The sequence below is a fragment of the Plectropomus leopardus genome, chromosome 13 (assembly GCF_026936395.1).
Source record: "Plectropomus leopardus strain MGB_pleo_1.0 chromosome 13, ASM2693639v1, whole genome shotgun sequence".
Classification (NCBI taxonomy): domain Eukaryota; kingdom Metazoa; phylum Chordata; class Actinopteri; order Perciformes; family Serranidae; genus Plectropomus; species Plectropomus leopardus.
The window spans coordinates 12,133,754-12,156,620 of record NC_142188.1 but is presented as its reverse complement, the minus strand read 5'-3'; the positions used below and the strand labels follow the sequence as shown (position 1 = coordinate 12,156,620).

Sequence of the window (22,867 nt, the reverse complement as noted above, 5' to 3'; positions counted from 1 at the left end):
AAGTCAGAAATCAAAGCAGCACAAACAGACCTCCACTTTCTTAATCTAGATGAAAACATTTGGCTGAAACAACGGTCACAAACATTATACAGAACACTTTTTCAAATCTGACTTTTGCTGCCTTGCTGGATCTGAAGGTGGCATGAAACAAGGGCAAAATTCTCCCTGCATGAACCACATGAAGCGTCATGTGCTGCGAGTTAGATATCAGCTCTCATCACGATAGCATGGAAGGGGCCACAAACTAAAACACAAATACAGAGGTCTTAGAAATCTGTCAAAGGTACAAAGATCTGTGTTTGAACTCCTGTGTTTGAATTCCTGGTGTCGCCTTTTTGTCTCGGCGCGAGGACCTGGCGCCCGTGAGCATTAATCCTTTGAAAGTAAATGTTTAAAGACAAACAGAGCCCGGGGGTCTGCGGTGTTGAGGCTGAGGTGTTGCTGTATGCACAATCGCCCAGTGAAGCACTTGACACCTATATATGTATTTCATCATGCTGTGGGTGTCCAAATTACTCACATTGTTTTGATCTGCTGATTTGCTGTTGAGGTACAGAGGGAAAAGCTTGTGTCAGAGAGGAGAAAGGAACGCAGAGTGATGGACTCAATGCATGGTGTTCACTTTGCATCATATATTATGCTTGGACACTCAATGTGACTCTACTTCATGTAAGCCTAACTTAAAATGCCATTTGTATCATATTTGATACACAACTTTCTGTGCATGTAATCCACATTAACATTACTTTCCTGGAAAACCTGTTGTTTGCAATCTTGACTTCATTGTTTAAAATGACCTACTGTGACTTATAATCACATAATCACAGACACATGAAACTTTATAATCACAATTAAGACACCCTGGGCATTCAGGGGCTGAATGGCTTTCCTGAAAATGTCTTCTGAGGGAAATTTAAAGTCCATCTTTGCCTGAATTAGGACAGAAACTTGTTTTTTATCCTACTGCAATGCCCTGAAATGGTGATAAAAAGGATATAATTTTGGGGGGAAATGACAAAAAACAACTGCAATGAAAAATGTATGTTCATTTAAAAAAAAACAAAATATGTTTTTTTGGAATCTATTAATTACCATAAAAGCCTGACATATCAAATATGATACAAAATGAGGCACCCACTGGTTTCCCTGGTGAAGCAGGCGCCCCATGTACAGGGACGGTTTCCTTGCTGCAGTGGCCGTGAGTTTAATTCCGGCCTTGGCCCTTTGCTGCATGTCATCCCCGTCTCCTCCTTTCACGCTAAAGATGTTCTGTCAAAATAAAGGTCAAAAAGCCCTAAAAAATAATCTTAAAAAAGAAACAAAATGATTGCTGAATATGCAACTTATTGTTTCAATTATTATTTTTTCAATTCTTTCCTATTTTTCGATTTTTGTTAACAGGGCCAACAAAACATCAGTCAAAAAAAAATATATATATATATATATATATATATATGGAATTTTCTGGCTATGATTTCATGGTTTGGGTTTGATGGTCTAAATAAGCATAAAGATGATGAGAAAAAAAATACGAGAAAGAAGATTCATTCGGAAAAAAGCCTGGAGTGACTGTTGTACTGATCCAGTCAGTCCTGTCTGGTGTTTTTTACACTGATATTGCTTTATCTGTCTTCATGTAATCCTGCAGTTTATTTAATCTCTTCACTCGTGTGCCACATGGGCAAATCCACTCCTTCTTTGCTGTCACACTCTAACCTCTTCACACTCTCTCCTCTTCCAATTTCACCACAAAAATAACTTCCTTCTCTCAGATTTTTCCCCTTTTCTGTTTCTCGCACTCTTGTAGCCATTTGGTTTTGATTACTATCCGAACCAGAGTCTGGCTGGCTGCTTTGATTGGAGACGGCTTTTAAAAGACATGGGAGAAAGCCGTATCATCACTCTGACACAGACCTCTCATGACCAAAAGCCAGACCCATCTGCCTGGGTCTACCCCTGACTACCACATTCAACCCCAGCGTGGCGCCGGCAACCACAATCTAATACTATGACTGGCACTCTGAACCCTCACAGGAAACAGACACCGCACGGAAGTGTCCTATGAAACATGCAGAGTGTCGGGCCAAGTCTGACAACAAACAACAACAGCTGTGAGGAAGAGAAAAATGTGTTGACTTCTCACTGAGCAATTGGGTCGTCATAAACCAGAAATCATCTAAATCAATGATTCAGAAGTTGTTTTTCATTCAAGTCCGAGATATCCGAGTGATGATGGCTTTGCTCGTCACTGCTCGCCAAGAGGAAATAAAAGAATGATTCACAACACCGAAAGGGACAATTACAAATCTTTGACGAATGAATCCTTCTCTTTTGTAAACAAATTGTCCTTTGATTCTTTGATCATCTTAATCCTTCGACGGAATATGAGATCATTCCAGGAATGGCAAAACAATAGCATTGCTAATATAATAGTCTTTAAAGTTGTGTCCTTTGGGTGAAATAATGAGTTTTTTAAGGCTATAATTAGTCACCCCTACTAATCATTCAATTAGAATGCATGACAAAGTAAATAAAAAACACTTTCTAGGGAGACTTTGTTTGTGCAAGGCAGTAGGCATGCCATAGTTTTGGGGAATAAGCACATAATACTGAGAAATACTTCACCACCAAACCACTGAGATATCTTCCCTCTGGATTTTACTCTGCATGATAAACTGAAGTTTCCAATCAGCGCTAATTATGCACCATGGCAAAAACTGTCCTAACAAGGGAGATGAATAACAGTGCTGATGAGAGTGGCCCTCACTTGCCCTTCCACTCTGACCTGAGATGGATACTGACATACTGACAAAGACTGACATTAAGGCCAGAAACATACAAGAGTGAGAAACCACAAGATACTGCAGAGAAGCAAGCCTGCAGAGTAACTCTTTATTCCTACAAGTGTACAAAACGTAGCAATCATAGATTCTGTGGCTCACTTTTGTTTTAATGTAACCTACTCGGTTGCCATTGAGATAAAGATTTGAAGCGGTAATAAAAGGCTCAGCTGTAGGAGGACTGAACAGGACGAGGAGATGAGGCAGAGTGTTTAGACACATGGATGAGCGAAGACTGGAGAGCAATCAGAGAGTAACTAAAACAGGAAAACAGTCTGTTCCCATCAACATCTCCTGAATGACTTCACTTTAACAAAGCCGTTTAGACAAGATGGTGACAACTCATCAAGAGGAAGACAGAGCGCCGCGAAGAAACACGACGCGGATGTTAGACGGGGAGAGATTATGCAAAATGAGAGCGAAGGAAAACAGACTGGTGGGGGGGAGAGCAACAAAGGAAAAACATTTCAGATGCCTTGCGACATTATGACTTGCGATAAAGCTAACTACTAGAGGGAGGTTTAAGATTTGGCAATGACCTCAGCCAATACTCAATCTTACTCAGTTCCAAGTACACTGAGAACAAGATGTATTTTATGAACTGGAAGAGCAGCAATCCAAAAAAACAAACAAAACAAACAAAACAATCTCAAAACTACAGCCAACATTTTAATTTTGTATACAGAAACTGTTCTGACGAGATTAGATGTCAATGTTCAGTGTGTGTTTACACAGTGAGCTGTCTACTGTTTATTGTTAGTTAGTGCCTCCACTGGACACCTGAGAATAGCACTTTATTGTCTATAAAAGAGGAGAATACCTCGCTTGTGGTGCTCTGAAGATGGCTTTTTTACCAAAACACATAAGTATAAAACCTAAAATGGTAATGAGTTTATTTTTTTTTGCATTTTATAAAACATAGAGTTCATGACCATACAAACGACAACAAGAGTAAAAGTCTACAGTGATGCTAGAAGCTCTGTGAGGCTATATTTATACACTATTATGTTTTGAGGTCCACAGGTCAAATCTGCCTGGCAATAGGGTACTGCATGGCCCGCCAACCATTTTCTAATTCATGATTAAAATATATTGATTTACACATGGACGCATTATTGCACTTTGAAGGATCATAAGGCACCATAAAGTGCCAGGGGAGGATAACCAAGCACCCCCAACAGCTCCAAATGTCCTCAACTCCTAGAAACCCCGCGGCGAACACTTGGGGGTTGCGAACACTTGCGAACTGCATTGGGCTACAGTTTGTTTATTGACTAGCCCCTAGCCTCCTGTCAATTTGTAAAAGCGGCCCTAATGGCAAAGCAAGTTGAATGTCCTTGTCCTTATACCAACATGCTCACACTGACAATGCAAACATGTTTTGCAGGAATTTGTTCAAAAGCTAAAGGACTGAATACAAAGACATCACCAGAATTATCACCAAATTTATTTAAATTCATCTTGAGGGTATGCATGCTTGATATGCATGCTTGTACCAAGTTGTAGCTATTTATTCAATAGTTGCTGAGGAAACTCACTCAAAACCACAAATGTCAGCCTCGTGGTGGTGCTAGAGGAAAAGTCTGGAGATCACAAAAGTCAAGGGGATTCATCTTCATTCAATAGTTGCTGAGATATTTTAGCCTGGACCAACATGTTGGACCGAGACACAAAAGTGACATCCTCAGAGCAATGCCAGTAGTGCAGCTTATAAAAACCTTCTATAATATATTGATTTTCATATATATATAAATTACATATATTTTGTAATCTCAGTGGGACTAACCAGGTTAAATAAAAGTTTTCTGGAAAATAAATACAGAAATACAACAAAAGTGTGTGTCTTTTTCAATATTCAGTACCACCTGAATATTGTAGTAAAAGGCGGGTATAGCATGTACTCTCTCCATAGTGCAGAGTTCTTTTCAAAGCATTACAAGAATGTAAGATCAGATGCGTAATTGTGGATTTTGTTATTGTACTACTTTTCTTGGCAAGTCGACCCCACTGTGCTGTCTTTTGCGAGCCCTAACCATGAGCACTTTGTTTTTACATTAACTTTTGATTTGATTATGTGTCAGTGTGACAAGAACTAACTCATTACAGCACAGTGGGGCAGGAATTATCAATAAAAGAAGAGGTATCTATAATAATGCCATTCAGATAGATGACCTCATGGTAACACTTACCATTCTGGATGTCCTTCATGTCAAGATGAATGCTGGACATCAGAATACCCACAGCCTGCGAACGCTTGTTGCTCAACAGCTTCACCACCTAAGAGTTATTGACACAAAGACCAAAAAGAACAGAGATGTTAATTCTCCATATACCGCAACATGCACACAAACATACATGCAGACAATACATTGAATAACTGACTAGAAAAAAAAGACAGGAACATTTTTTTCCATCTGTGGGAGGAAAACTTCAAACCAATCATCTGCAAACATTAGTGACATTAAAATGCTGCCTTGCTGACTTATGATGATAAACAATTTCTCCACATCCATCACTTTCAGTCATGCAAATAAAAATGTTTATCCAACAAGAGGCATATTTGTTATGGGAAGTATGCTCACATGAAGTCCTGAAACTAAATGTACAGAGAATATCTTATATATAATATGGAATTGCACAACGCAGCAATATTTTCTCGGAAGCGGAAATAACTTGTGCTCAAAGCTATTGTGTTCCAAAATCAAACCTGCTCCAAAAGCTTCAATATTAACAAATGTTAGCTTAATAATAATAACACTGACTTGTCAAACAGCCAGGAGTTGAATATCAAGCCAGTGTTGTTATTATGCATAAGAAACTGCATCCAATGGGGCCATTATGAACCACAGCTCGCCTGAGTAAGCAGAAGTGTGCGCCGGGTAGCAAAGTGGTGAAGGGACAGGACAGGAAACCCGTAGCCTACTGTGATCCAGACAGAACGCTTCCATCCAAACCAGATCACACAGACCACAGACCTCTCAAACACACAGGAAGTTATATCACCAGGCCCCAACTGTCTCCGTTTTCCTGGCTCGACCACAGCTTTAGGGGACACGCCGTTCGAGATATGATGCCGAACGGCTTCCACAGTGAGACTATGATAGCTTGTGTAGGGTAGCTGTTTATTGCCATGAAAAAAAGTACATCATTAGTCATGTTTTATCAGCTGACGTGACGCTCCAGGTTAAACTTACATAAAACAGACTCCAGTGGTTTACTACCTCGCAGAGCTGCCTGATGTTACAGAGGATCACTTTACACTTTTTACATAAATCTAAAATGAAAAAGCCCTCACAGTTGTATTATTTCATAATAAAAAGCAGCTGGATCCATGACCCACTACAGTTATTGAAATTATTTTCGTGACGAATATTTTCATCAATAGCTTTTGTGGGGACAAGAAAACAACCCTAAAAAATCCATCTAATTCAGTGTCTTATGAGATCCATGTGTGTAGGTTTTTGGTTAAAAGAAATCCTTAAAGTCACATTAATTACATGTTGATCTTTTGATCCATTTATCATTTCAGGGTTGGCCAATATGGACTTTCATCAATCCCATACAGCTCTGATTCACATGTGAGGGACAAATCACTGGAGGTACAACTTGTCCTCTCAAAAGGAGCTGAAAGAGATCTGAAAACTAAAAAAGTTTGCAGCAGAAAATAATTATTACTTATAAGCTAATCTCTTTGACATTAAACTGTAGGATCAAGCTCCTGACCTAGTTGTTTTACACTGCAGCACAGCTCTAAATATACTTTAAATATATTGTAAACCTATTTTATCACCTAGCTGTCTGAACTGAGCAGTGGAGGTGTGGGGAATACAAAAATTTTGCACAATCTTCACATTGATCGCTCACCAGTTAAAACAATAATCATACTGCCAATCTAATTCTGACTTATCATCAAGGGTGTAGATTAAGTTTTAACATTAGCTTGGACACATTAAATGGAGGGTTGGAGATCCTCTACCAGAGAAATTTAAGCATCAAACTCAAAACTCGATTTTTGTGCTTTAGTTGGTTTGGCATCAATTTTTCTGCATCAGTTTGTGGTTTAAATGTCTTTAATCTTGTCAAAAAAAAGTTGGGTCTTTTTGTGGGGACAAATGCACATGTTCTAAATATTGAGATGTGTCCCCTGTAGCCAGCTGGAGCTCGTATTACAGTTAAATGATAAACTAAAAAATGTTTCTGAAAACATTTCAGGCGAGAAATATGCTACTCAGTAACAGACAGAGAAAAGGGTGGGTGTGTCTCTTGGTCAGCTCTCTTTGTGTCAGCGGTGGTGGCGGCCAGGTTGGCGAAAGATGGCGGGCAATACGCAAATGCGTGGTACAGCCTGTAGTTCCAGTAACAGCAAGTTTTGCTGGGGGGGAGGAGGGAAATCTGGGCACTGGTTAAATGGAGGAAAGTTAACCGCATACACTCATACTTATTGTGTTGATACAGCTGGTTGAAAGCTGGTTGAAAATCAGCAAAGTGTCCCTTTAAGGTTGGGAAAGACTCACTGTGCTGTGAAACATAACCCACAGCACCAAAAAGCCCCTAGATTAGTGGACTGACAGAAAATTCATCTGCAACAATTTTGATTAGTGATTGATTATTTTAGTAATTTTTCAAGCACAAATGGCAATGATCCCAGAGTTTTAGCTTCTTAACTCTTGAGCATTTGCAGCTTTTCTCAGTCTTTTGTGACTGTAAATTGAATATCTTTGAGTTTCTCAGAAAAAACAAGGGCATTTTTCGCTAATTTCTAACAATTTATAAACAAATCATTAATCACATAATTTAGACAGTAATCACAAGATTAGTCAGTAATTAAAATAATCATTAGATGCAGGGCTTCATTTATTCGTATCCTCGTTTAACCTGCTTATAATTCATGCAGGATGGAAAAGTTAAGTCTTATGTAAAAAGACTAATTTATTAGACTTTAAATCTTGAGGAGACCAAAGCTGCCTATTAGCATTTATTTGACCAGAAGTTAAAACACACTTTCCATCCCAAAAATCAAATACTTGTCAAAATGGTGCTGAACTGATCCAGAGTGCCGTAAAACAGTATCTTCAATCTTGAACAGATGCACAGTACATAATATAGCAGCATGCACCTGCACTATCTCTGTATTAAATGGACAGCAGACTGTAAGAAAGCTCTTCTTTTTAAGCTCTCTACAGACAGACAGCAGGGTCAACACTTAACACTGGCTGATATTTCTTCATATCTGACACCGATGTCAGCAGAGGCCTTTAAACTGGCCATGCACTGACGTCAAAGCTACTCTCTAGTAGTAGCTCTTGAGAGGATACTTGTCCCCTCTCATCAGCAAGACACTTGAACTGCCAACACACAGCGGGATGGGAAGAGCTGCATGTAGTAGAAAATGTGATCGTCTGTCTCTAGGCCTGGGGCCGGTCCTCATGACTCGAGCTTGAAATGTCAAAGGTTGGCTCCAAATTGGAGTTATTCACAGCTCTCTGTATGTTTTTATTTTTCTGTTATTGAACTCAACTACCTCAGCACCATTGTTGTGCAGGAGAACATCCACAGCAGTATCATGCAGTGAGGACTGAGGGAATTCAACCCACACCCACCTCAATTTGTCTTATGTCCGTCGCAATTTAGCAACAAACCCACAACACGAGCAGCTCCATGATGTGGTAACTTACTCATTCAGAGCTCCATCAATCAGAACAACGCATCAAGGGAAGTCTATTTTAATAGAGAAGAGGACACTTATTCTGGCTGTTCCCCGTCTCCCTTGACTGCGTCATCGCCTATATGTAGACTCACAAGCATTGTGCTGATCTGTACAAAAGTGAATTCACTCATTACGTCTCACAGCTCTAAAAAAATAAAAAATGAAATATCTGACAGCTTGAGGAGTGTCAACATGCTTGATGACGGCTATTTCTGTGTTCAGTGTTTGAAAAGAAATTCCTGTATGAAGGTATGATATGCTTGTGAAGGGCAAACTCACTCAGCTTATCTACTGTTTCCCATTGCTGTTGACTTTTGTGCTCTAGTGGATTAGAGCTGCAAGGTGAGTTTTTTTTCTTCTAAGTTATACAAAGGGGCTTTAATTTGCAGTTCCTGAGTAACTTTCTGATATGTGCATAGTCCATATAGAAACATACATGTGGCTGAAGAACAAGCATGTGCGGTATTTTTCTTATACAGAACTCTTTACATCCATAATATCACGATTCTCCCAAACACTGAGCACTGCAAAAAGTTTCACACTCAAGTGAACCCATGAACAAAGTAAAATAATCAGGATGTTCTCATTCACCATTCATACAGAAAGTAGTGCACTATAATACGTACATAGCCCACGTGATTGTGAGCCAGGAGGCCATGATCATGTGACTTATGAGCTGCAAACTGTCATCCGTTATGATGGGCGCAAAGGGGGAAGTCAGGCTATATAGTATAGAGAGCGACAAAGTCCACGTAAGAAGGTGTTCAGGGTGGAAGGGTTGGTCAGACAAACTTAGGACTTTGACCCAGGAGCCCGCTGATTGTGTCCCCTGTGAAACCACAAGTCCATATTACGGTTAAGGCACATACGTACGCAACGGCATTATATTACGTGATGATAAAGGCAAATATTTCATTTTAGTTTAGTATTTTAGATTTTTTTTGAGACAACTGATCATCACATTTTACTGGATAGATTACTGAACTGGGTTGGTTACTATGGCACTGCACTGACATGGTTTTCTTCTTATTTGTCTGATGGACACTTCAAGGTTCACATTAACAATTATGTGTCTTCTTCCACTCCTCTGTCATGTCAGTTTCCACCAGCCTGCTCTGTAACTCAAGTATTCTGCTTAAGTACAATTTTGGGGTACTTATGTATATATAAGCATTACTATTTTCCGTTGCCTTTATTCTTCTACTATACTGTATTTCTCCACCTAAAAATGTACTTTTCACTCAATTACAATATATTAGATAGTTTCTAGTAACATTGGAGATTCAAATTTCACATGAAAAAAAAAATTCCATTAAGGAGCTTACAAAATAAAATCCTTTTATAAAATAAGATCCATAATGTACCTACTTGAAACTCCTTAAAGCAGCAAATATAAAAGCTGCAGGCAAGGAATTCCAAAATTGTCCCAGTGGACAATAAAACTGATGAAAGGTAAATCAACTTTTCCACACCTGGGATGGAACGTGTATCAAAAGTTAAATAATGATTTGTACCTAAATTATTATTATTTTCATTTTAATTTTGGTCAGCGTAGAAGAGTTCAACAGTTGCTCGCATGTCAAACTTTCACTCCCCTGAAACCTTTTCTTGTTTGTTTTATGTTTTGGTGTTGAGTTTCATTTCATCACTTCCCATAAACTAAGAAGATTTCCCACCAACGTTGACGCCTGAGACCAACATTTCATCTCAGCAACAACTGTCGGCTGATTCTACTGGGTCTCAATTATGGAGGTGAAACTTTCCTCCCCGGTGCAACATTATTTGTGATTTAGAAACATCATGTGGGCAAACAGCACATTAACATAAAAATGTGGACTGGAGCAGCTTTAAATCGTACATCAAATGTTCGACTTGCAGATTGATGGAGTGACATAAAGGGCATTGGGGAGGCAAGCAGTCTGACTATTAAACTAAGTCATAGAGAAAGCACAATGGGAGGAACCACATCACGACATACAGCTCCCAGGCCTCTCCCTCCCACCCTCCCTCCTTTTTTCCTTTCCTCCCCTCCCTCTCTCTCTCAACAGTCATCACCGTCGTGAGGTTTCCTCACCGCACGCGAGACATTGGCTCGGTGCCACTGGATGGTCACGGGGGAGTCGGGTGGGAGCCAGAGCTCACACCACATAATAACTGTCTGGCTGTAGCAGTTCCTCCTGTCACTCAAAGCAACTCAGAGAACGACAGTGAGGAGAAATGGAAAGGGAACGGGACATCAGAGGAGTGAGAGTGAAGATGGGAAAAGCCCTGAAGAGAAGCCATACTTGGTGACTCAGGGGGATATGCAAACACACAAAAAATCAGCAGAGATGTAGTGTACTATATGTTAACTGCATATGGAGGCAAACAGAAAAAACAATAAAACAAACTGTACCTGCTTGGCTTTGGACTTGCTGATTGTGTCTGAAATCGGCTTTTTCTTCTCCTTAACAGCACTTTTGGCGAACAGATCCACAAATTCTTCAAAGTCCACAGTTGGTTCTTCGATTGTCTCCCACACCAAGGAGGCACTCGCCCTAAAGATACGAAGGCAAGAGAAATTATTTACAGTGAGTGAGCTTTGATCTGCCATAAATTGTTTTTAAAAAGTACAGCAAAGTCCACTTTTAAAGGCTAATTCATGTTATTTCACCAAAAAAGGCATTTCTGACATGTCCAAATTGTCCTTCTGTTTTCTGAGTACTCATTTTTCATCTTTTGCGTGTTAAATTTCCAGGAGCAAAGCATGTCAAATCCGTCAGCCAACAAATTACAATTCAGCATCAAGTTCCTCACTTACAAGTAAATCAAGTAGTCTATTTCTGGACATTTATTCGGCAACAATTTTCCAAGCCTTATTAAGGAAAGAAAACACGGTCCAAGTCAATTCACTGCTGACCACAATGCCTGGACTGCATCACTTTCATTTTCCACAAGGTTAGCATCTCTATTGCCGTCACAGCACGTGGCTGATCTTTATCTTAAGTGGACAAGCTTCCTCTGAAATCTCTACTGTTCAGAGAATACCTTTGTGCAAATGATCCGTATCTATCTCTTACTTTTTAGCATTCAGCTGTATGCGTGTCCAGTAGAGTGGCTTCATTGGCTTGGGGGGCTCAATCACAGCCTTGGCAGGGGCGGCTTCCTGGACCATCATGGAGGGCATGGGGCCTGGTGGTGGTGGAGGCCCGCAGCCTGGGGTGGTGGTGGAGGTGGGGGCCCATTCCAGGTGGAGGGGCGGGGAGGTGGGCCCATTCCCAGTGGTGGAGGAGGTGGGGGTGGAGGTCCAAAACCAGGTGGGGAGGAGGGGGTGGTGGTGGTCCCAAACCTGGTGGTGGTGGAGGAGGAGGGGGAGGTGGTGGTGGACAAGGTCCAAGCCCAGATAAAGGCGGGGGAGGAGGTGGTGGGGGAGGAGGTGGTGGTGGAGGAGGAGCAGCACCCCCTGGTAAAGGTGGTTGTGGTGGTGGAGGTGGGGGCATACCTCCAGAGATGGGAGGGGGAGATGGATGGGCGCTGCTCTGTTGCTTCTGCTGGCACGTGCAGACAAAGCTCTCTGTAGATTTTGGGATGGAGGATGAAATAGTAGACGACACGCTGCCTGATCCTCCGCTGAAAGGCACGTCAAACTTAAAGCCCTCCTCCACAGGTGAGGTCTGGACAGACACCTCCTGGCTCATCTTCCCCAATCTTCCTCCTCTCATCTGTGAGGCCTTGTGGAGAGCAGCGCCCAGAGCACCCATATTATCCCCGCTGCCCTTTGCCAAGGAGGCCTGCTGGCCCTGCAACACAGCGATCTTAATCCGCAGCTCATCGATGGTCCTCTCCAGCTGAGGGATGAGACTGCTTTCATCCTCTGAGGATGACTGACCCGACTTCAACCTGCTGGATTCTGTCTGTCGGTGAACAAAAAAACCCCAAACATTTTAACTTACATTAGGGTTCACAGACGGACCACGAGTTGATGTTTTTCTACATGAATCCTACGTTCCAGCACATAGCCAGGCCCATAATGTTCTTTAAATGTTGAAAAGCAGACATAAATTTTGCTGTTAAATCTTGGCCACATTATCATTCAATAAATTACATTTTATAAACAGTAAAACACCCACAACTGAGGGAACTTAGTGACAGAGTTGTGAGCTACAGAAGGGTCGAGAAAGTCCATTACGTCTAGACTCCGTCAGACCTCTGGCTCCAGGCTGGTTAGAGCAGGGATGAGGGGATACCGAGAGATTTGACCCCAGAGACAGTGAGTCTCGTTGGGCCTCACATGGGGAGGGCCTGTGTCTGCTCGTACACATTCCCCAGTTGTGGTCACATTGTTGAATGTTAAACATTCAGTCAGTATGGCCTTCCTAATTTATTAACTCTTCTAGGGAACAGAGAGGTTCACTGAAATAATCTGATGGGTCTTTCAAGACAAGCCTGACCTCTGGTGGAGAAAAAATGATCTACAGTTGAGACACTGAGCTGATGCAAATTATCCAGAGCAACTTCTGGGTGATGAGACAGAGGTTTACTGTATTCCTCAACACCTTACATTGGCCATGTTGTTATAAATTTAAGGTCAAGATTAAATATGAATCAAACGTAAACTCTAACAAATGCATCTTTCAGGGCCAGATAATCATGAAATGCATGGGCAGATTACGGGACAATGGGCACAGATATGCAAAAGGCCCCACCACCATTCCTACACAGGATCAAAACACACAGACATTGTGGTGGTTTTGCATCTCTTTGTAGTCATTTTGTGTTTCTTTGGGGAGATAAGGCTGGCAGAATCAGTGACTTTTATTTCATTTCATTTATTATATCTATGAGGACAACATACATTGATTAACATTTCTGTAAATGTGCCAGTGTTAGCCACCAGGCTAATTTTCAACTGTATTTTTTTGGCAAGATGTTTCGAAACCTGTAACCTTCTTTTACATCAGTTTTTAAAGCTATTATAGATTTGCTTTTATGTGATGACATCTTTTTATGTATTTCAATTAGTATTTCATTTATATATTACCTTTTATTTGTGGTATTATTGCTTTTCTTTGCCTCTGTTGTTTTTGATCTACTTCTTTGTATTATTTTTAATTTAAATACTTTGCAAGAAACCTGTGAAATTCTACACTTTGCATGTACATGTTTTATTTGTGTAGAATTAAAAATGTAAACAGGATGAAGAAAAACATTCACAAAATTAAAATGTGAAAAGAAAACAAAAGAAAGAATACTTGCTTACCTGTTATACGTATGTATTTATTTAAGAGGGTAGAAGCAGAAAGAAAGAAAGTCTCTGCTGTTGGTGGTAAAACAAAACCCTCCACCATAAATCAAAGGCAGCATTATGCACAGAGTGCAGACAGGGCAATCATGTTGTAAAATATTAACAGATGAAGAGAGGAAGTCACCAACCTGAGAGTATAACGCTCCTGCTGTCCTGGCTGACGATTGATGCAAAGGGGGCCTCAAGCTCTGCTCCCTGCTTGTGGTTCGTCCCCTGTAGAGTTCCCACAGGTGAGAGGACACAGGCAGGCCCACAGAGGCCCAGGTGTACAGCTGCTCCTCCTGCACACAGAAAACAAGCAAGGGCATATATTGTAAATGAGATCAGATCCAAGGTAAGATGTTTGTACTTAAAATGACTTGCTCCCACTATAGAGGAATAGTGCTGCCTGTATATGACCAACAGTGTGAACACATGGTAGGATGCACTGTGATTAAAGGTTAACAACATCCAGGGGGGATATGAGTCAAGTGTTAGCTCTTTCTGCACGCTTCAAGTGTGGAAACACTTGAAGATAATGAGCAGCAATAGAACCATTACATTTTTCCCATTTAAATCAGCAATGGAGCACGCAGTCCACAATATTGAGACACTGAAAGAAAATTATCAAACTCTTGTCTATTGACTCAAAGCACAATGTTACGTACACGAGTTAAAGGTACAATAATCAAATACTGCCACTTTGTGGGCTGAGCTGGAATTCTAGTTTTTGAAGTTAACTGTCCAGTCTGTATTTGTTTCGGGGTTTTTTTGTTGTTGTTTTTTTCAAACAAAAACTCAACAAAGGACATCTCCACTTCACATTACTGAATAAGCTCAAGATACTGTTGGAACTCATCTAAGAGCTCAGCATCATTGTTCAGAGATAATAAAAATGGAGCCTAAGAACACATTGAAATAATAATTCCTGTAGACCTTCTCCCTTCTCCCTCTTTCTTCCTGTGTCACTTCATAACATAACAAAGTGTACATTTGGACAAATAAGAAAGATAACTGCTAAATACTTTAAATGTTAATGTTTTTAAATGTTCTCAAATAGTACCTTCATAATCACCTCAAACAAGCAGCCACTTATCAGCACATTTGTAATTATATCATCATACAGAAGCCTACTTCTTTAAAGGTGCTGTATGGAACTCTGGAAGAATGAGTCAGTTTAGTCTCAATCCACGGTTGTTAAATACTGACAAAGTCTCATTACCAGGTCGTCAAAAAACAATAAATACCTCTGCATCTAATGACCTGGAAATGAGACTCCATAGGTGCTATTTCATTGGTAACTGGACTTGTTTCATTTCCTTGAAGACATTTTGCTTCTCATCCAAGAAGTTTCTTTAGTTTTAACCAACTGGAAGGGACTTGCAGGCTTTAAACCCTGTGTAGGGGTGTGCTACAGAGTCTTTAAGGTCACATGTGGACTCTGACTTTCAGAGTCGATAAGGCCACTTGTGGGTCGTTGACCCAAACAGCATTCATGTGCGTTGTTGGTCACAAATGGGCTTATTCCAAAATGTTCAAAGAATGTTTTGAACTGCCATTTAATTCTTATTTTTCAAGGAAACATAGAGCCTTAGGCACATCGAGCCTTATACCATGCAATGACACACTTAATACTAACACACCACAATGTGCAGCAAATCATTGAACAGATAGATCACAAAAGTCTGTTTTATTTGTGTGAAGACTTAATAGGTGCATGAATAATGTGTGAGCATAAATATCTCCTCCATTCATTAGCTGAGTTACGGTAACCTGACCTACACACACAAGCTACAAAGCATGCTAGATTGATGTGAGCACTTGCCACTTATTAGTATTTATCCACTCAGCAATGTTTTGCTAAGTATAAAAAGCATGCCACTTGATTTATACAGAGTTCTTAGATACTCATCCTCCCCAAACCTCATTTTTGGACATGAAGCAGATGAGGTATTTAATTTCGGCCGGTATGCAGAACAAGAAACGAACAACTCATACATTTCTTCACTTCAGCAAAGTAACGACACTGGATACAACACCATATTTAGGTAGCAAAGTGGAGGACAAATAGGAGATGTGAGATAAAGATGGAAATAAAAGGATAGGGAGATGGACAAAGAGGAGACATAGCTGATGCAGTAAGTGATTCATTTCAAGATGGAATTCAACTGTAAAAGGAAAAAGAATCTAAAAAAAAGTTTGAGATATTAAAGGGGCTTAAGTGAAAAGGTTGCAGAGAGGCACAGACGGACTGCGATGATTTATTTTAAGAGACAGATTAGCTGTAAGATAGAAAGCAATAACAATGACTTCTGCACTCTGAATGGCAACAGCAAAGGTTATTCTTGATCATGCTGAATAATGCAGGACTCCAGGCCACGCTCCAGAATGGAGGAGGAAGAGAGTGAGGAGGACACACAAAACACAAAACAAAAAAGGGGGGGGGGGGCAGGAGTACAATCCTGACATGGTGAGCTTTTTGCTGGGGAAGAGCAGCCTCAGCCCAAGGCACGTGGAGTTGTTACATAACATGGTCAGCAGATGGTCTGCGCAAGCACAGATGTGTGTGTGTGTGTGTGTGTGTGTGTGTGTGTGTGCATCTTTGTGTGTGACTGAGTGAATGTCAGAGGGACTGCTATTAATCCAGTCATGCGAGGAAATGCCTGAACATGTATGGGTGTCTGGGGCTGTCCTTTTGTATATTTAGGTGCACATGTGGCAGAGTTGCACATTAGAAGAAAGCGCTCTGCATTCGGGTCTTCTGCTTTGTGATTGTACACAATGAGATGTGATTGTATTTGAGAGGACAAATCGGCTTTAGAGGGTGCATATTCTGTGGTGAGTGTTTAGTTATTGTGTTTAGGTATGCATACTGTGCTTTAATGTGCATAAATGTGTACAGTTTACAGTATGTCCATGTATAAACATCTAAGGGGGAGGAACATTTGAAGCTAGAGACCAACACTAATCTGCTCACATTCTTTGGTATTCAACAAGACCGAGAGTCTGTGTGTCTGTGAGCATTTATATAGACAGTGGTACTTTGAGGTAAATTCAGTCATAAGCATGCCAACATGATCACAATGATAATGGTAATGGTCAATGTAAATGCCCCAAAACAGGAAAACTGACATTTTAGTTTTTAAAAAGTTGACATATTATTTTTCTGTCTTTGTGTTAATGTGTGACATTAATATCTATGCCTATTCATACTGTTATATGTTATGTTATTGTTACTTTTATTGTCGCTGTGCATCTCTGTCCCTTTGTCTTTCTCTTTCTCTCTCTTTCCTATTTATCATTTTGTCATCTTCTGTAATTTTATTGTTCTTACAAAATCTATTGCGTTTTCCCTCCAATTAGTGAGTTTTTCCTTAGTTGATGTGAGGGTCTAAAGACAGAGGGATGTATTTTGTAAAGCCATCTGAGGCAAATTATAATTTGTTATTATAGGGTTTATAAATAAAAAATGAATTGAATCATTTGTGCTGTCAATTTATCTGCACAAACTCAATATATAATTTAATGAGAAAAAAATAAAAATCTCAAATGTCAACATTATACTGGCATTAGAGGGAAAAGTCAGTGGATCAACAAAGGCTGTATCCTTTTGAATGTCTTTATAATACTGAATGGCAAACCATTCAATAGCTGTTGAGATAATTCAGTCTAAACAAAAGTGGTTTACCAACTAATATTGTCATCTGTAGCGCCACAAATAGCAATACTGGTAAAAGAGATAATTACACTAGTCTCACTGTCTGCACCTCTTTTAAGCATCAACACACACCCTGAGTCAACACATCCACACATACAAAAACAGGAATAAAAACGCATTTAAGGTAGTTTAGTTCTAATAAACATGTATCTTTATCATTTGTTTGTGTGGTATATGTCCTCAACTCAAACCTACAGCAAAAATACATAAGGTTCAGCTGAATAAATCCAGCTACAAGGGGAAATTGACAGAAATGTTTCTGACAGTGGCTGTGGTGAACTGTTGAGGGGAATGTGATGCACACGAGATTAGGTCTGCGCAAAGCATTACTGGAATGGAGAATTAAAGATTCATGAAATTAACTTTCACGTGCTCCGCCTGTCTACATGCACCACTGCTCTTCAGATAATAAAATGTCTCTACAGTGATAAATATAGAAACACAGATTACATAAGCTTTGCATTACTTTGTATACTGTACATACGCCGTTGACTGCAAATCGCTTCACACTGCATCTCTTGACTATAGCATCTGATGCACACATGTCAGATCATGTTGTCTTCTAGCCCTTTGGGACAAATACTAACAAGATGCATCAAAACATAGTAAGTTAAATTTAAAATTGTAGTTGCGGTGCTGCAGTATTGCCTCCAAAAGCGTGAAACTTTGACCTCTATATTTTTAACACTAAAATATATCGCCTCAAGCTGCTGATGCAAGTTGGCTCATTTTTGTAAACACAAGCGAGATGGTAGACAGAGAAAAGAGAGGTCTTACATTAAAGAGAGCTGAGGCAGCGCTGTCACCATGGAGCTCTGCTGTGCTGTCGCTAAAGGGGTGCAACAGACCCTGGACCAACATTCGGTGACACAGTTCCTTCGCCTCCTCTTCTGTGGACCCATCTTCGCGATGAGTGCACAGCCAATCCAACAGAGTGTGACCTGAGGACAGAAAAACAAGAATGAAACTGGCCTAAATAATACAGAGCTCAATTTTCTACACTGAAGAAGGATGTGGGGATAAATTTATCAAGATTCTGGGTTCTTGATTTATTTTTAGATATGATAACTAGGTGTAGTGTTGTTTTGACCAAAGAGTTGAAAAGAGATGTCTCAGTTTAAGATGTGATAATTAAACACCCACTCATGCAAACTTTGTTCACACCATTTCCATGGGGTTGACAAGAGAGAGGGTGTTAATTGTGCAGTGCATAGAATTAAAAAAAAAAAGCTAAATGACATTCAAGACATATTAACAGCGTCTAATGTTACCCCTCCCAGTTTTTTAACATTAATTTTGGTTTTTAACCCTTGGAACAGCACTTTTCTTGTGCTGCTTTCAGACACCTTTCACAAGTATTCAAAGCTTTGAACTCTGAGCAAATTGGTTCAATTTCTCTCAAAACATGGGAAAAAGACAATGAGCAACTCAGTAATAAATGTTCCACAAATTACAAAAAAAATTCAAAGATTTAGAAAATTATTTTTTAAAAAGCTTGAGATTTTTTTCTAAGAATATATGTATTTAACATCATCATAATTACATATATAAATTGTGTTAAAGAAATCTACAATTTTAAAGCACTTTTTCAGGTAATTTCCTAATTTGTTTGTTTTTACAGAGGGGGAATTAAGTCACACAGGAAGTCTCAAGCAAGTCTCAAGTTAGTGTGGTTAGTATCAAGCAAATCAAGAAGAGTCCCTGCTATAAGTCAAGAAAGTCAAGTCAAGTAATTGCTCAGGTCAAGCAAATCACATCAGTTACACAGGTGAGGTTTGGTATTTGTTTTGGACTCAAAGCTGCTGCTTCATACAGCATAGACACATATGTGGTCATACATATGGACACTTGCATTGAAATGCATAAATTCATTGATTTCCACTGACCATCCAAAAGTGAAAAAAGACACATGAACATACTGTCTGTGTGGGTTTTGTTATAATAGATGGAGTTGGACATTGTGGTGGTCATGTCAGTGATTTTTGATGCAGACCTTGTATACTGCTGTTCTCTTCTTTCCACCATCATCAACAACATGATCTTTGAATCCAAGTTTGACTTTTTTTTGGACTGCCCCCTCCATGATAGCTACTTTATGAATTGGCCTCTGCTTGTCTAAAACTCCTTTTTAGGTTATCAAGTTCGCATGCAATGCACTAGCAATCTCCCAATCATGTTTCATAAACAAAAAAGGACTTGTCAACATTAAGAAAAATGCAAATTTTAATAAAACAAACATCAAGTCCTTTTGAGTCATCTATCCCAAGTCTAAGCAAAGTCTCAATCCCAGAGGCATGACTACCTGAGTACCTAGCCTGATTACATTTTTTGGCACTTTCATTTTGCTGGCACTTTAAACTTGCTTTGTACTATTTCCTTTTGGATAAACTGTTTTAATATAATTCTTTAATAAAGTATGGAAGCGTTATTTTATATTTGTGTGGTGTCAGTCTGTTGTGTTTTTGTAGTTGTATTTATATTTTAAATTTAACTATAAACAGAGTCAAAGTCACGTCAAGTCTTTTATTGATGTTCAAGCAAGTCCCAAGTACTCAAATTGGCAACTCAGGTCTGATTTGAGTCCAGTCATGTGACTCGAGTCCTCCACCTCGAGTTGTAGGGCTTGTTTATTCTACATTTTAATATCATACATTGGAAAAACACAGTTTACTGTCTCTGTCTTGGTAACAAGGCAACATTTTTTTCTTATCATGGAGCCAGAGTAAGAAAGGAAAGTGAGTTCAAGCTGTGAGAAATTTGTAATAATCCCTAAATCCCTGAACAGGTTTCTGGATCCAAGATAAGGAAGAATTCAGTGACTTAAAGATGGCAGGAGCAGAAGTTATAATTAGGGGTTGAGAAAGTATTGACTATGTGACATCAACAGAGGCTGTGGAGCCTGGAGGAAGAACATAGCTCTATTACTTCAGAGTCCAAGCATGACACACTGTGGGGTCAGTCGTTAATGCTGTTATACTAGCCTGATATTTCTTTAAACCATGGTATTCAGAGGAATGCATCAAATGAATTAACAAAGTCCTATGACTCATGGTCCTGTGGACATTGATTTTGAGCTCTTTGGAGTTGTGTTTGACAAACACTAATGAAGGCTAAAGTTGGAAATTGATTTCATGACTAGTGTGACATAATAAACAGGGACAGGTACAATTGTCAGGACACAAACCAGTTTAGCCAAGACTCACACTTGATTCAAATCCAGAGTCAAATCAGTTCACGTTAAATAATTTAAAAGAGAATTTGTGTTTTCAATCTCACATGTTTGACAGTTAAATCAGCTTGTTTCCCGCCTTCCTCTCGGTCCTCCCGCTCTGTCCTAAAGGCCCGATGTGACCTGGAAAACTGGCTGAACTGATTTGTGTCACATGGAGCACTGAATTGGCCAGTGACTAAGTGGTGAAATAAGCAGAGTCTTTGTGAATATAAACAGGCCAGCATACAGTTCGTCCTATAATTATAAAATGCCAGATGGACAAAATGTTGATGTTTGAGTGTACCTCCATTATTTGGCTACAATAAATCCATCACAATTTATCAGGCAGATAAACTGTCACTTAGGTTTAGCATCTACAAGTGTGCCCTCTGTGTGTGTGTGTGTGTGTGTGTGTGTGTGTGTGTGTGTGTGTGTGTGTGTGTGTGTGTGGTTTTTGTGTCAGAGCCCGTGGATCAGAGGAAGGCTTCGCCCTGGGTGGGTGGCAGTGTTGTCATTCGGTCGTCTGACTTATGAACACAGGCTCAGACAGTGGAGAGCAGCTGAGCTCTTGAAAAGCACCACAACAGAAATGAGGACAGAGTGGCATTGTTTTATTAGAAGCAGTCATTTGTTCTGAGCACACTTCTCAATAAAGAACCCCCACTGTTTTATCTCGGTTTTCATGAGCTATTGTACTTTTAAATCATAACTTTATTACTCCCGCTGCGATCATTTGTATAATGTGATAATTTCTTAAGTCACTAGAATTTAAATCATTGGGCAATTAACATAACCATTTCACAATACCATTGCATAATAACCTAATCTCGATGGGGATTGGAGACAAACAAATACGCATTCGGCTCATTGGGGATCCCAGCAACAACAGGAATAAACTATTAAATTTAATGGAGAGATTTGTTTTTCCCCTGATATGTTACTTGGTCAGTAAATTGCCTCTTTGATGGAAAAACAGTTGATAAAATGATTTTCCACTATACAAAATGCCATGTCTGGTGATATTTTCTGTTTTTTTTTTTTTTTTGTCAAATTCCTAAAAAAAAGACCAAAACCAGCAGTTTTATTGACCCTACTAACAAATACAGCATATATGAACAGAAGTGTAGGTTACTCCTCTGTGCTGTAGAGTTATTGTAGCTTTTAAAAAAACTATGTTGTTTTATTTTCCCACATCTGCAGCTGAAAATAGTCAGTAACAAATCTAGTATTTTCTCCTGTTACACTTGCTGAGAGCTACAGTGCCTAACTGTTTTTGTTGTTTTTTGAGATTTACTTCTTTAGAGGAACAAAGAGGCTTAAAGCTGAGAGCCATACACAGGAAGTAGGAGAAGGACTCTCATATTGCTGGTGTTGGTCTTTTTATGGGAAAATGATATTATATGCTCATTCTCATTTAAATGCATGAGAACACTTTACTATAATGTGAGCTTTGTTATAGGGCTGTGAAACCTATAAACTTGCCAGATGTCTTAAGTCAGGAGGAGTATTTCATTAAAACTCTTACTGCTTTTTCAATTATCACCTCCTCTGAGAAACATCATCTGGGGCATGTTTAGTGGAAAAATGGTGTGCACCATTTTGCCATTGTTTCCAGGTTGAAGGAGATGTTTCCTCAGCAGGCTTTAAGGTATGTTGTTTTTTTTTTTTGTTTGGTGGGTGTGTCACTGTCACACAAACTAAATTACTTACCAAATGTTTTTACTGCAGCTTGGTGTATGAAACAAATTGTTTAAGCCATTAAAAGACATACTTGTTAAATATAGTGAAGTTTTTAAATAGAATAAGCCACCTTCTCAGCTGCCATAGTTGCAAAGCTTACAATACACAACAGGGTGTTAGACGCTCCACCGTTTGTTTTAATCAGTGTTTTAATACCTTCTGTCTGGGCTGGTTCCTATCCATTCATGATTCTCAACATCCTTTTATTATCCAACTGGTTCAAAATTTTACCAGGTTACTCTCTCCTGTTTCACACCATCCAACCAAACTTCATGATACCCCAGGCAACTTCAATCTGCTACAGTTTCCAAATTGAACGTCATGTTTCCCCAAAACGGTGTGAAACAGTTTGAGCAGGCTTTAAGCTATATTTTCTCTTGATTGGTGG

The 22,867-nt window shown here is 39.6% G+C and overlaps 1 protein-coding gene across 1 annotated transcript in view; it reads right to left on the bottom strand.

Moving 5' to 3' along the window:
• Positions 1–22,867, bottom strand: part of fmn2a (formin 2a) — a 54,366-nt gene that overhangs the window by 26,660 nt on the left and 4,839 nt on the right. The window contains 7 exon segments of the mRNA XM_042501563.2: positions 5,030–5,117; positions 10,943–11,084; positions 11,607–11,746; positions 11,749–11,847; positions 11,850–12,440; positions 13,960–14,112; positions 18,306–18,469. Coding sequence (XP_042357497.2) covers positions 5,030–5,117; positions 10,943–11,084; positions 11,607–11,746; positions 11,749–11,847; positions 11,850–12,440; positions 13,960–14,112; positions 18,306–18,469 — 1,377 coding nt within the window.